The 13,464-nt window shown below is 45.3% G+C and overlaps 2 protein-coding genes across 2 annotated transcripts in view; one reads left to right on the top strand and one right to left on the bottom strand.

The window, feature by feature from the left end:
* LOC147901299 (uncharacterized) overlaps window positions 1-13,464 on the top strand; it is a 221,363-nt gene that overhangs the window by 131,323 nt on the left and 76,576 nt on the right. The window lies entirely within an intron of this gene.
* LOC147901300 (uncharacterized) lies at window positions 195-12,069 on the bottom strand. Its single transcript, XM_087375682.1, has 3 exons — window positions 11,916-12,069; window positions 5,110-5,699; window positions 195-230 (listed from the first exon to the last, which is right to left on the bottom strand). Exons 1-3 carry the CDS (start codon window positions 12,067-12,069, stop codon window positions 195-197), a joined length of 780 nt encoding a protein of 259 aa, XP_087231808.1.

The raw sequence follows: 13,464 nt of genomic DNA, 5'->3' as shown, positions 1-13,464 counted from the left end.
ATATTGAATTGTGTGCAAAGTGGTGCCCCTATCTAATAAGTACTTGTTCGAATAACACACCTAGGATCGTGTTTTTTGATGGTTGTGCATGACACTAAGAATAAAATGGTATTTAATGCTTGATTGACCGTGCAAAGCATATCCAATGGACAAAATACTTTGTAAGATCCTCAACCAAGCTGCAACAATGTAACCTATTCTTCCAATGAGTTCAAATGTTCTTCAGCCATCTGTAATCTATGTAGAAGTCCCCTTAAAAAGAGTTTCATGTTGGAAAATGCATCAATTATATATATATGAGTGAGCTCTAGCTTGCTATTAGCCTCAATCAAATGCAATTCTAAGCTTTGACATGCATATCATAGAACATACAGTATCAGTGTATAAAGGATGGAGGAGAGGAACTGGAACATGGCATAGGAGATATATCTCCCATATTGGAATTGTTGTAGAAGTGGCCAAGAATTGGCATGCATTGTATTTAAGGGGATTTTTGTTTGGAATGGAGATGTGTAGTTGAGTCATCATCTGTCATTTTCTCTTTCATGTGTGGGTAGCCTTATCTAGGCCCATCACATTTTTGGTGATCCTGATATGGGGGGGTTGTCCCCCTCTCCCAGGACATTTACCCTATTTTAGGTTAGCTTCCCATGGTAGTCAAGTTCTTTCCCTTATCCTCAAAGCTTCCTTCTAGGATAGAGCATCATGTTAGTTAGATTCTTAGCCTTAGACTCAAAACTTCCTTGCCTTACCTTGTCCTCATACATTCTTTTTTTTTTTGGTAAAATCCATTGTATTTATATGCTCATAAATTTACAATATGGGAAGTCTCCCACACACTAGCAAAGAACTCCGAAAGAGAGCCCGATAGAAGAACTCAAAAACAAGTAGAGAACACTTCAAGGCAAGTAGCATCCAAATCCCTTGCAGCAAGACTGTCATGTAAAGACTGCTTAAGGGACATTCTGAAGAAAATATATGCCTGAGGAAACTGTTGACCCATCCTGGAATGCAGTCTCTGTGTCCAGATGGTCCATAATACCCAAAAGCGAGTCCAATGAAAGAAAAGGAGTAATGGAGACATCTGAGATGAGCAGCATCCAAACATCCAGAAAAGTTTCCCAAATCTGATAGAAGGGAACCGAAGCCGCAGTAAATGAGAAACATGAGTGATCAATGTGCGAGAGTGCGGACAAAACCATAATAAGTGAGGAACTGTCTCGCGAGGATGAAAGCAACGGGGGCAGAAAGGAGAAGCAATGCGGCGAGCTGCCAATTTCACCCCAATGGAAAAGGCTCCCACTATACATCTCCAAAAGAAAAGCCTCTGTTTCAATGGCAATTTGGTTTTCCAGATTTTCATGAGACGGGATTGCCACCAAGATAAAGGCCTATCCAAATTCCAAAGAGTGTTGGCATGCTTGTCAATCCATGGCTGTGGAAGAAGAAATCTGTAAACCTTCGAGGAAGTCAGATTGTGTATCGAAAGTGTATGTGTAGCAGGAGGTATGGAAGCCAAATTCCAGTCCATTAATCTGTCCTGTGCAAACAGTGGAGGAACCGGAACAAATGGCTGCATCATAATTGAAAGTGTTCTCCAAATGGATCTATGATGCAGACCCAAGGAGAATGTCCTGCAAGCTTGTGGAAATGAAAGTGTATAGCCTTGTTGATCCACAACATCACCAACAAATCTTATGCCCAATTTCATGAGATTATATGCTTTGATAGGTGCCTGTAAAGCGAGAGGCGATGCAAACACCTTGCTCCAATGGATGCTTTCCAATCGAAAAGAATTGCCATGATGAGAGGAAGCACCTGTCCATTTTGCATATGAAAGAATTCTCTTCCAATCATGAAGAAAAGCAGTAGAAACAGGGCAACCAGGAATTTTCCCCTGAAAATTAGATAAAACTGCTTCCCAGTGATCTGTAATCCAATGCCCATATGCATGGGAAGCCATGTTTCCACACATAGCTGCTAACATAATAGCCCATGGTTGATTTTGCTGAAAAAAATCAGCAATCATAGTGCTCTTTCTTGCCAACATATGAACCTGGAGATTGAGAATATTCAGCCCCCCATGAGTCTTGGGTGAACAAATAGACAGCATAGGTAGTAGTCGCAAAGCTTTTTTAAGAGATTTACTTTTCCAAAATATCTCCATAGCTTGGGACATATAAGAGGCCAAATGCTTGAAAGACCAAGGAAGAAGAGGCAAATAAAATTGCACATATGCCATAATGATGGACTGTACTATCCGGAGTCGAACATGTAGAGGCCAAGTGGACAAATGCCAGTATTCCAGCTTCTTATTGATCTTTTGAAGCACCCATTTGAGCTGTTGTTGCGGAGAAATATTCCAGCCAATGGGATATCCGAGATGTCTGACAATAGTAAAGGAAGAGATAATGTGGCCTGGCCAAAACAGTGCATGCCAATCAGCTTCTTTCAAAGCTAGAAGTTTTGATTTCTGAAAATTGATATGCAGTCCAGCAGCTATGCCAAAATCATTCAGTGTATGCATCAAACAAGAAAGATCACTTTGAGAATTCCTTGGCATGAAGAATGAATCATCAGCATAGGCCTGTGCAAGAAAAGACTGTGCCCCTGGAATTTGCAAACCATGAAGCTGTCCTGTATCTGCCAGATAGTCCATATGCAAGAGTAACGGATGGGTAGCAATGGCATACAGTAAGGAACTAAGAGGGCAACCCTGTCTCACTGAGCGAGTCATAGTCCAGGTTCTTGACAACCCACCACCAAGCAAGCACTGTGCGGTGGCATGAGAATAAAGCCAGTAAATGATGTGGACAAGTCGAGAGCCAAATCCCAATTTTTGCATAGTTTGAGAGATGAAATCCCAATGGACAGTATCAAAAGCTTTCGCAATGTCTACTTGCAGAATGAGAACATCTTGTTTAGAATATTTGGCATACTCAATCGCAAGCAAGGCATTGGAGATATTGTCAGTGATCTGCCTCCTGGGGACAAACCCATACTGCCTAGGATGAAGTCCTGCTTGCAAGAGGAAGCGAACCCTGAGGACAATCATTTTAGCAATGAGTTTGTAAATGACAGGCATGAGGGAAATAGGCCGCCAATCAGCCATCGTCTCACACAACCTTTTTTTGGGAATCAATTTTACCAGGCCATGTTTCCAGGATGGAGGTAGAGATTGTTCTGCCCAAGCATGATTGATCATTAGAAGGAGAGTAAACTTGAGATCACCCCAAAATGCACGGAAGAATTCAACAGTCAGTCCATCCCAACCAGGGGAGCTGCTTTTGCGTAGATGACTCAAAGCATCTTCCAGTTCACTAAGCATAAAAGGCTGCTCCAATGCATGGGCCTGTTCCCGAGATACTATGGGCTGAACATGCATAAGAAATTGAGACCTGGCTGCATTTACTTGCATCAAATGATCAGGTCGAGAAGAAAGGAGCTGCTGAAAGTGACTAGAACATTGCAATTCCAAGTCGGATTTGGAAGTGGTCCAGGTGCCATCAGCTTTCTTGATCCTGCAAATATCCTCCTTTCGCCTATCCGCATGGAGACTTTTAAAAAAGGCTTTGGAGGAGCAGCCCTTATCCAAAAGGGGTTTCATACGAGCTCGGATTTGCCACTTCTTTAATTTGCGAAGATCATTTTGATGGATGATATGAGCCGCATAAGCACAAGAATCCTGTTCAGAAGAAGTAAGCTGCCTATGAGAACTGATTGCATCCATTTGCTGCTTGTGGGATTGAGCCCATTTTATCTTGAGCCGAAGGTTTTCCATGTAACTCCGTCCATAGTCTTGAATAACAGCCTGTAAACGATGAGCAAGGCTGATCCAAGCAAAATCCATATCCTCCTGAGCATGTGAGAGGAGGGGACGGACAGCCACTCTCACCATGTTCTGAAATTGTTGATGAAGCAAGTAGGCACTATTAACATGGAGCAAGCGATGACCAAAAAAAGGCATATCATCTGTCAGACGTGCTATTGATAATGTCAAGCATACTGGGAAATGATCAGATAGCAGGAGGGAGTGATCAATCCGCAATGTACATGTGAAATCAGCATACTGCTGAGCATGCAGCAAATACCATCTGTCAAGTCGAGCCCAGTAATGATTAAAAGCATTGTGATGATATGTATAACCCATATCTGTGTCCCTTGTTGAGAGCCATAGATCTTCAGCATGCAGAGATGAGAGCATATCTTCCCAATGTCGGAACTCAGTGGGAATCATGTGAGAGCGATGAGTAGTATTATCTTGGGAGGCAGGCGAATTGTTAAAGTCTCCACACAAAAAAGCATTGGAAAGCCATGGGTATTGTTTGAGGGAATCCCACATTTGAGCTCTAGTCGCAGAAGTTTGCGAGGCATAAACAGATGCTATTTCATAGAGAGTATCCTGCCAAGTGCACCTGATCACCATCCATCGACCCTGAGGATCATTGTGGGCCACCGTGGGCTGTATATCATGTTTTACAAGCATGCAAACCCCCGAAAAGTGCATTGTACCAGCATAAAAAATATCATAACCAGCATAGTGGCCTTGCTGACCAGCCAAGAAATGTTGATTGTGTTCTTGTAAGGAGATCACATCGGGATGCATTCTATGTACATAATGCCAGAAGAGTCTCCACTTATTGGCATTGCAAAGACCCTGAATATTGTATGTAATGCAAGTAATTGAAGTAGACATAAAAGATATGTACAGTCAAACCAAAAGGCAGAATAGAGTGTAAACTGTCAGGCCTCAGCCATGACATCAACATCCACCTGGGCTCCTGGATCATTAGCTCTATGGTCCTCATCATTATCACATACAGGGATGCCTCGTTTTAGCACATCAACCCACAGTTGAGAAGCAAGGCTGTCAGCAGGGGAAGAGGTCTGACCAGGGGTAGAAATTGAAGCATCCCAATGGCGAGATTGTAGTGGACGTGGTTTGAGAGCAAAAACCTTTTTGGGTTGCTGCCAGGCACCCTGAGGAGAGACATGAGATTCTGAAATTTTGCCCTTACCCTTATCCTTTTGCTTAGCTGAAACCTGAAGTACATTTTCTTTGGAAGGGACAGATTTGAGAGCCACATCACCCAGTTTAGTAGGCATTGCCTTAGACCCCGAGGCATAAGTCGGAGGGGGAGTATTTTCTGGAGCAATAGCTGTGGGAGGAAGCTGATGCAGAACTGCAGGACACTGTGAGGCTAAGTGGCCAAACTTATGGCATGTGAAACAAGCACCTGCAAAAACTCCCCATTTCAAGTCAAAATATTTTTCACCAAGGGGAACATCCTCCACTTCTACCGCAATGGAAGGAGGGGTGGGGTGATCTGTATCCCAAAGAATACAAAAGCGATTGCGATTACCCGAAGGGCGGGGTGGGCAAACAACTTGCCCCAAAGAGGCTGCCAAACTTGGTAACTCAGCCCTCATATAGTCTGGAAAATCCACCACCTCAACCCATACGGGGCAATGATGTCGAATGAGGCTGTGGTAATCTTTGTTTGGCGACCATGGCATGACATGCACCATTTGTCTGCCATAGAAAAGGGGCGACATCTCCAAAATCTGCTGGCGATATGAGGCATCTGAAAAGTGCACCTCATAAAAACCCCTAGAAGCAAAATATACCCCTTCAACAAAGCAGCCTCCCAACAATGCCTGAACCCATTGAGCCACATCATTTGCTGAAGGTAGCTTTCCTGGGAAGAAGATAATAACTGCTTGCTGAGAGAATTTTCGAAGAGGAGCAACCAATGATGGAAGCTTCAACTTGTATTTGATGGCCGGGGGAGGTTTGGCCCACTCCTTCCGGCTGTACTGAAATTCATCTTTAAGCATATCAAAGACATAGTGAGCGTCGACCGAATCTGTAGTAGAAAAATCAACCTGTTGTCTTTTGGAGTCCCGGGTCGACTCCTTACGAGAGTAGCTTTTGAATTGATCTTCCATGAAGAGAAGCAGGGCAGGATTGAAAGAAGGGCAGAGCAAAGAAGGGCTGTACGGACGAAGAATAAGCTAGAGATGCGAACTGAACGAAAAGAGGAAGAAGCAGGGACTGTACGGAAAGTACGGTGGTACGGAGGGGGCTGTATGGAAGAAGCTGAGCGGTATAGGGATATTGAGAAGGCACGCAAAAGCTGTTCGAAGAAGTAAAAATGGGCGGGGAAACCAGGCTGTACGGAAAAGGACGAAAATGTACGGACGTCTGGAAGAGGTGTCAGAAAAGGTACGGCAAGACGATGAAAACAGAGGCAGAGTTACGAAAGGCTACGCAGGGAAAAGGCGGATCAGACCGTACGGCTGTACGGTGAGCGTACGTCTGCCGTACGGATGTACGGACAGACGGGGAGTCTGTACGGGATGCAGGTGAGGCTCGTCTCCACCTCTCTCACCACGCTCTCTCACACACACACACACACACACACACACACACACCATGTCCTCATACATTCACTTTACCTCTCGTGGACTTATCCTCACTGCTCTGGCTATACTCTCCTTGCGAGCCTACTCTATTGGAATCCTTATCGCCTCATGTGTTGCTATAGCGGTGTTCTGCTTGACATGAGCTTCTTGTGCTAGGATCTTCCAAAGTTATCTTTGCAGCCCTTTCTTCTCTAACTCTCCCTCTGGCATGGTTTGGCCTTTTCAGCCACAATCTTGGCTATTTCCTGTTCTATTTGGTCCTTTGATGCTATGCTTCGCATGATGTATTTCAGCCTGGGGTTGTACACTCTTGGTGGTTTCTTTGTTATCAAGAGGAGAGTAGCCACTAACTAACAATCTTATATAGCATTGGAGAGCCTTAAGTGAAACAAAAAATGCCACTGACTGCTCATACAGATTACCAGTTGATCATGGCAATCAATAGAAGTATCCCAACGAACAACCTCGAATAGACATTTTGTATTGCACATAACCAAATGTCATTGAGCAATGAAACTTGTTGATCCACTGATTGTGATTATAATGTGCAACACCAAAGAAAATTCCCTCCACTAAGGAAGCGTCCCTCTACCAAAACTAAAAACCAAGAGTCCTCTCCACAACCCTTACGTCCAACCAAACCAAGAATTGAGAGTCCACGTGCACACTTGAAGAAGCTTCCATGCTTATTATTGGTGTATGTACCTAGATGCTAATCCTTAGATTCATAGACTTATTCCAGCAAGTTTAGGAGGCCCTGGGATTAAGAGAAGCAGCCTAGCATGGCTCTAGAGGATTTGGGCAATAAAAAGGGCCAATTGGTTATATTTAGCCAGGGATGCTTATTAAAGCATGATGTTATTCTATATAAGAGTGGCCAAGGATATTGTGAACATATTTAGTGTGCTTACACCACTGGATGGTCTGGGCTGGATTGACTCCTTCCATCTACATGGCAGATCATGAAATGTGCCAAAGGTTGCTTCAGAACGGGTTTTGGCAGTATGGGATGACAGAGCTATAGGAACAGGCTCGTGGGAGTCTGATCTCTAGCCCCATTGTGCTTTGGGATGGCTGGGATATGAGTCACCTGCTGATTATCTTATTGTTTTGCTGATTTGTTTGCTGTTTTGAACTATATTAAGGTTCGATCCTAGAGGGGACTCTACAATTATTATCAGAGCAGCCCTCAAACACGCATCAATCTGCCCAATTCTTCTTTCACTCCCTTTGAGGCGACTTACCAACTGAAGCTTATGATCATCCAAAATTTTTTAAAATTCTTTCAAGAGCCCATAGAGGAAGCAGATCCTCTCCCCTATTTAGACCACTGCATGTAACCAGAAGCACCAAGAAGTCTACCATGATCATCAAGTATGAGGTCATTCCACATGATAGCCTACCCATCAATCTCTTCCTGTGAAAAGGGTGAGGTTCTTTGAAAAATATTCTTGCAGCTGCTCCGAGCTTTCAAGATGACAGCCATGAGAAAAGAAAGAAAGAAAGATATATTAACGTCTGCCGGGAGGCCCCGCCTTCTATGGGACAAAGTGCGGAGAACACCAAAAAGGGAAAAAAACTCATACAAGCCACAAAGGGCAGGAGCAAAGGGCGCGCTAAGGCCCTTGCTGAGTACTATACTATGCTGAAATAAAAAAGAGAGCTCAATAGCTCAAGCAAAAACATGTCGTATCATATGATATCTGAAGTGGGAAGAAGAGGGCTGGAACTGGAACTGGAACTCAGAATCCAAAACCCGGCATTGTGGTGGCTCGTCTATGAGCGGTGAAGATATCTTGGATCTACTTCTGTCTGGCCATCTCACGCTGTGGTGGCAAAGGAGGCCATGGTCTTCTCGATCTCTGAACCCATTGAGCTATGTTTAGAGTGACCCCCGATCTCCTATGAGGAAGGTATGATAGGTCAAACCTCAATCAAGTGTGCTCTGGTCGCTCTTCGTGTCACGGGTGACCTTTGCAATCCTCTCTTAGCAATCCACATCGCCTGCATATCAGCTAGCTCCTCCTCCTCCACCCCATTGTGTCCTAGAGCTGACTCAAAAGTATAGAAATCTGTGACATGCCGCTATGTCTGGTCAGCCTGTGTATCATGTGGTCTGCTGGTCCCCTCCTGCTGCTCCTTGATCTGGTCTCCCTGTGGCGGCGCATCTCAAGCAGATAGAGCCCAATGCAGACCTAGTCGTGTAAGTGGATCAATCGGGATAGCAGGTCGAACCCACTCCCGTCCTGATAAAGACAGTGGTATCGCCCCAGGATCTCGTAGGCTAGGTAGGCGCAAAGAAAATGCTCCTCTGTCTCAATCTCTCGTAGTGTGCATAACATGCAGATCCGCTACTCTTTGGGTATACGTGCTTCTCTCCTTGTCTCAATCCTCAGCTGATGAGACAAAACCCGCATCTGTCCAATGGCGATCCTTAGTGCATGTGAGACTCCCCTCTCCTGGAGATACTGAGGTCTGATGATGAAGCCCTACTCCGAGACTCTCAAGAAATGGTTGTGGTAGAACTGGGTCTTAGTGGGGAGCTCCTGATCGCCCCCCCAACCCCAAGATGTATGTAGCTGGAGGAGGTCTAACCATATGATACGGTTAATCTCATCTCGTGGAATCGACTCAGGGGGTGCATCCATAATGTACTGAAAGGGAGAGAGTCTGTCCATTTGAATCCCATGTTTGGCAAACCATGTGGATATACGTGCATACCATATGTCCACCCCGCTCTCAGCTAGTCGTTTGGATGACTCTAGAGCCAGCCTTGGTAGTCTCCAATAGGGTAAGTCCCAGACTTTGTAAATGAAACTTGATGTCTGGAAGATGGCATTAGTCTGTAGTGGTGTGATGCCGAACTTTGGTTGTACTATCTCATGCGGGATTGAGGGCTTTTGCTTCGAATGATCCTAGATCCCATAGTCACCTGTAGCTGCTCAAATCTCCTCCACTCTGCTATCGGTAGGTCACATCCCTAGAAGGGTGCTGCGTACATGGCAGTCGGTTGCACTAGCGTATCAAAGAGCCAACACTTCGTGAGTGGATCGTGAAAGTGTGCTTGGAAGCACTGTCTCTCCAATCAGGCTAGAGCACTGTGTGAGCCGTGCATGGGTTGCATGTGTCATAGTGAAAAGGGATCCTGTGAAGACTGATCCTAAATAGGTGTAAGACTGCACTATCTCCACTAGCTTGTCTCGATAAGTGAAGTCGAGTCGACGGATCACTGTATATGAGGTGTTGAAAGACCATAACCTTGGTCTTTCCAAGGTTGACTGTCAGGTCTCTCTCTCTACAGAACCCCTCTAGGGCCTCCAAGTGTCTCTGCAACCCCTCTGCTGAGAATGAGATAAGGACTATGTCATTGGCGTATAACAATATCTGTATCATGAGATCGGCCAGTATTGATCCTTCGCCTCCCAGGCGGTCTATGAAGGAAGTGATCTCATCAATGTAAAGCCCAAGTGAGAGGAGGCAGCCCTGCTTAACTCTGATCGTTCCCTTGACCCAATCCGATAGACCACCTGGGGAACAAACCCTGCCTTTGACTGACTCATACAGGCTCATCACCCCCCATATCAATGTATCTGGAATTTGTAGCTCCTATAGTCTCCTGATCATAAAGGACCGTGGGACAGTGTCAAAAGCCTTTTGAAAGTCTACAAAGCATGTGTAGATCTTTTGGTGTCTGGACCTCGCCTCCTCCATGATAGTCCTCAAGAGTGAAAATGTGGTCTAGGGTAGAGTGGTGTCTCCGGAATCTTGCCTGCCCTAGTGCCCGTTGCCCCCAAGCCTTTGTCTGGCTATTGAGCTCCCTCTCTAAGACTGATCCATAAATCTTGGCCAGAGTATGGCTGATCATGAGGGTACGATAGTTCCCAGTCTCCATAGGGTCTCCGGCTTTCTGTATTGGTACAACAGTGGTAGTACTCCAAGTAGGTGGGAAACTGTGGTGCACAACCCGGTTGAACAAGTGTGCTAGGACCGGTGCTAGGACCTCCTGTCCATGTGCAAAGTGCTTGGTCCATAGGCCCGCATGGTCCTGCGCTCTCCGATGGTGTAATCTGCAAAGTGCTGCTCTTACATCCTGTGTGGTGAACAAGTGGCAAGTAGTGGGCCTGGGCATAGAGGACATTTAGTGGTGTCTGCATCTGGGCATCATAGAGGGAACATGCATACGTGTGCCATACATCTAGATTGGTGATGATGGGAATAGGTGGCTTCCCCTTCTATAGTTTGGAGCCCTGGCGCAGATAGCAACTCATGGAGGGGGGCCTGGAACCCTTGGCGCAAACAATATAGCTCACGGGGGGGGCTGGAACCTTTGGCACAAACACTTGGAGCCCTGGCACAGCCTGCAGCTAGGGTGTTTGGCTTGGTGGAGGCGGCCTGGTGGCAACAAGGCCCTATGGGCTCATGGACAGTAGCAGCACGGTGGCGATGGCGTGGCAACAACAGCAGGGGTAGGGCGGCAATGCGCTGCAGCAACAACGGGAGCAGGGCGTGGGTTCACGGGGGGGGATAGGGGCGGAGGAGGGGCTGAGAGAGAGAGAGAGAGAGAGAGAGAGAGAGAGAGAGAAAAAAAGAAAGAAATTTTATTAAAGGTCCACGGAAGGCCATACATGGCCTATGGGACACAAAATCATCCGAAAGGAAAATACATCATCAACGATGCGCCAACTAGGTGGCCTCATCGTAATACCGCTAAGATGCCAAAAATGGCTACAAAAATCCTAGATATGAAATTGAGTACCAAAAATGCCTAGATACAAAATGTAAAATATGAAATATGAGGAACATTGAGAGAGAGAGAGAGAGAGGAGTCCTAAGATGTGTTGAGGTAAAGATCCACCTGGCATCTTCTCATCTTGCCTTAGGGAAATCCTTAGCCCACCATTGTCATCCTAACATGTCAAAGAGATGCTTATGGCTTCAGCCAACCGTAGGAAAGTGATATGAGATAGAAACCTTTCGTGAAATGCAAACAGAGCCACCTCTATCTAATGCCCAACCATCAACATAAAATTTGTCAATCCATGCATCTAGGGTCTCCTACTCAACCACAAAAATAGGAGCAAGTGAGGTAGAGTGTAAATAGCATCATTTATCCAAGAATCTCTTCTACTACTAAACTAGAAAAGAAAAGCATCCCAAGCTGCTCACTCAATGGATGCCACCTTCCCTTCTGCCTTTTTTCGTGAAGGCATTCCACCATGTTGACCTCCAATAATCCATAGATCTATAGTTGGGGCAAGCGAAAGCAATTCCTTCCACAAAAGCACATGTTCCTCTCTATTATTGGAGGCATAAAGGTTGAGAAGGCAACCTTTATGCCCACTGATATGAAGTAAAATGCACTGTGATGTAGAGGGTATGATGATGCCATGTTTGATGACGAGGGAAAGAAAGATTTCGAAACTAAAATGCATGTTCCTCCCCTAGTGCCCAAGGAAGGAGTCCGAAAAGTGTGATCAAAAGAAATTTACCTAACATTGCAAGGTCTTTACCATCCAACTTATGTTCTTGAATGTCAATAAGGCCCCCAGTGACACTTGGATGAAGCTGATTATGAATTGGATGCCTTTGGTCACGATGAGGAGCACTGCCAAGGCCCTGAATATTCGAGCTAACAATCCTCATTGATGGGAGGTCATAGATTGAGAAACGTTATCCGACTTGTTGGTGAAAAATACCTCCCTTCTGTGAAATAGATCTCTTGGTGGAGTACTGGAGGGGAGGAAAGTTGACAAGGGCCAAACTGTGGAAGTGGATGCTATATCAAAATGATCTCGAAGAGCAAGGTTAATAAAAGCAAACTCTACGCCAAGTGTCCACCATTAGCTAGAGGGGAGAAAAAGACCCTCTAGACCAATAGCGGTGCCAGAGTCCATAAGGCAGGGAGTCTGCAGGACTTACTACAACATCCCTGCTCACCCGTACTACTAGATCGCTTAGAATACTTATGCACTATTGACACGTTGTAATGCATCGCTCTTTGTTTCTTTGGTGCCATGATGTAGGGGTAGTATCCTCGCACCACCAATGGCCTTAGCCCTTGGGTAATACTTGCCAAAGCCCACCCCAGATAGGGATCTAATGTGGTGTACACCGAAGAAAATAAAAAACATCCATCGGAGATACTCAAAGTTGAGGGGAATGAGCCTGATGGAGCCCAATGCGATGGTGAAGGTATGTTAGGTGATTGTGTAAGGAGGAGAAGAGTCTATAGGATCTTCCTAAGAGTATGTGAGGTAGAAAATTCAAATATGTACATCACCAAGGTCCTCAACTGGGTCGCAAAACTCATTATCATTCTCATCAAGGAGATTGCATGTGAGTGGTCATCAACTCCAAGGTTCTCTTTCTTCAAGAGAGGCTCCATGTTCTTTGCAAGGGCTACAAAAGCATTCGGGAAGGCAAGAGCTCAAGGTGGGAAGCCATGTAGGGTGATAGGTGAACAAGGGATTTTGCAATAATGCATACTCTTCAACGTTGAGCTTGAAGAGCACCAAGAGGGTCTAGTCACTTGATATTCTGCTCCTCCAATCAGTGGTAGTCCGATTCTTTTGTGACTTGGTACTCATGTCATCTAGTCAGTTGTTCTCCAATCATTTTGTCTCTCAATATGCCTGCTCACTAGTCAATATTATCTAGTCTACTAAGGTCTGATCAGCATGGGAGGAGCTAATAGTGGGCTGAGGAGCAGGGTGATAGAAGGAGAGGAGAAGGGTGGATGAGAGGAGGACAGGCTAGGGGGAGGAGTTGGAACACGTTCAGAGGAGGGGAGGGGATAGTGGAGGTGTAGGAGGTCGGGGAACTCATGCAAAGGACTTCTCTAAAACACATTTTTAGGTCATACGTGATTATTCTCATGGGATCTATCTTGTAATACTTTACCGCGTACTCTCTAGGACGACTTTTCTCTATTTCGTTTTGAGGAAGCCATTGGGCTATCCCCATTCCAAGAAAGACAAAAAGATAAAGAGGAACCCCTTACCCAAAACTGTAGAATGTCTACAAATCATTGTGATTGGC

Source organism: Dipteris shenzhenensis, chromosome 6, assembly GCF_047967505.1.
Source record: "Dipteris shenzhenensis isolate YYH24624 ecotype China chromosome 6, Dip_SZ_1.0, whole genome shotgun sequence".
Classification (NCBI taxonomy): Eukaryota; Viridiplantae; Streptophyta; class Polypodiopsida; order Gleicheniales; family Dipteridaceae; genus Dipteris; species Dipteris shenzhenensis.
Note: the sequence above shows the minus strand (reverse complement) of the source record. Positions and strands in the feature narration are given on the sequence as shown.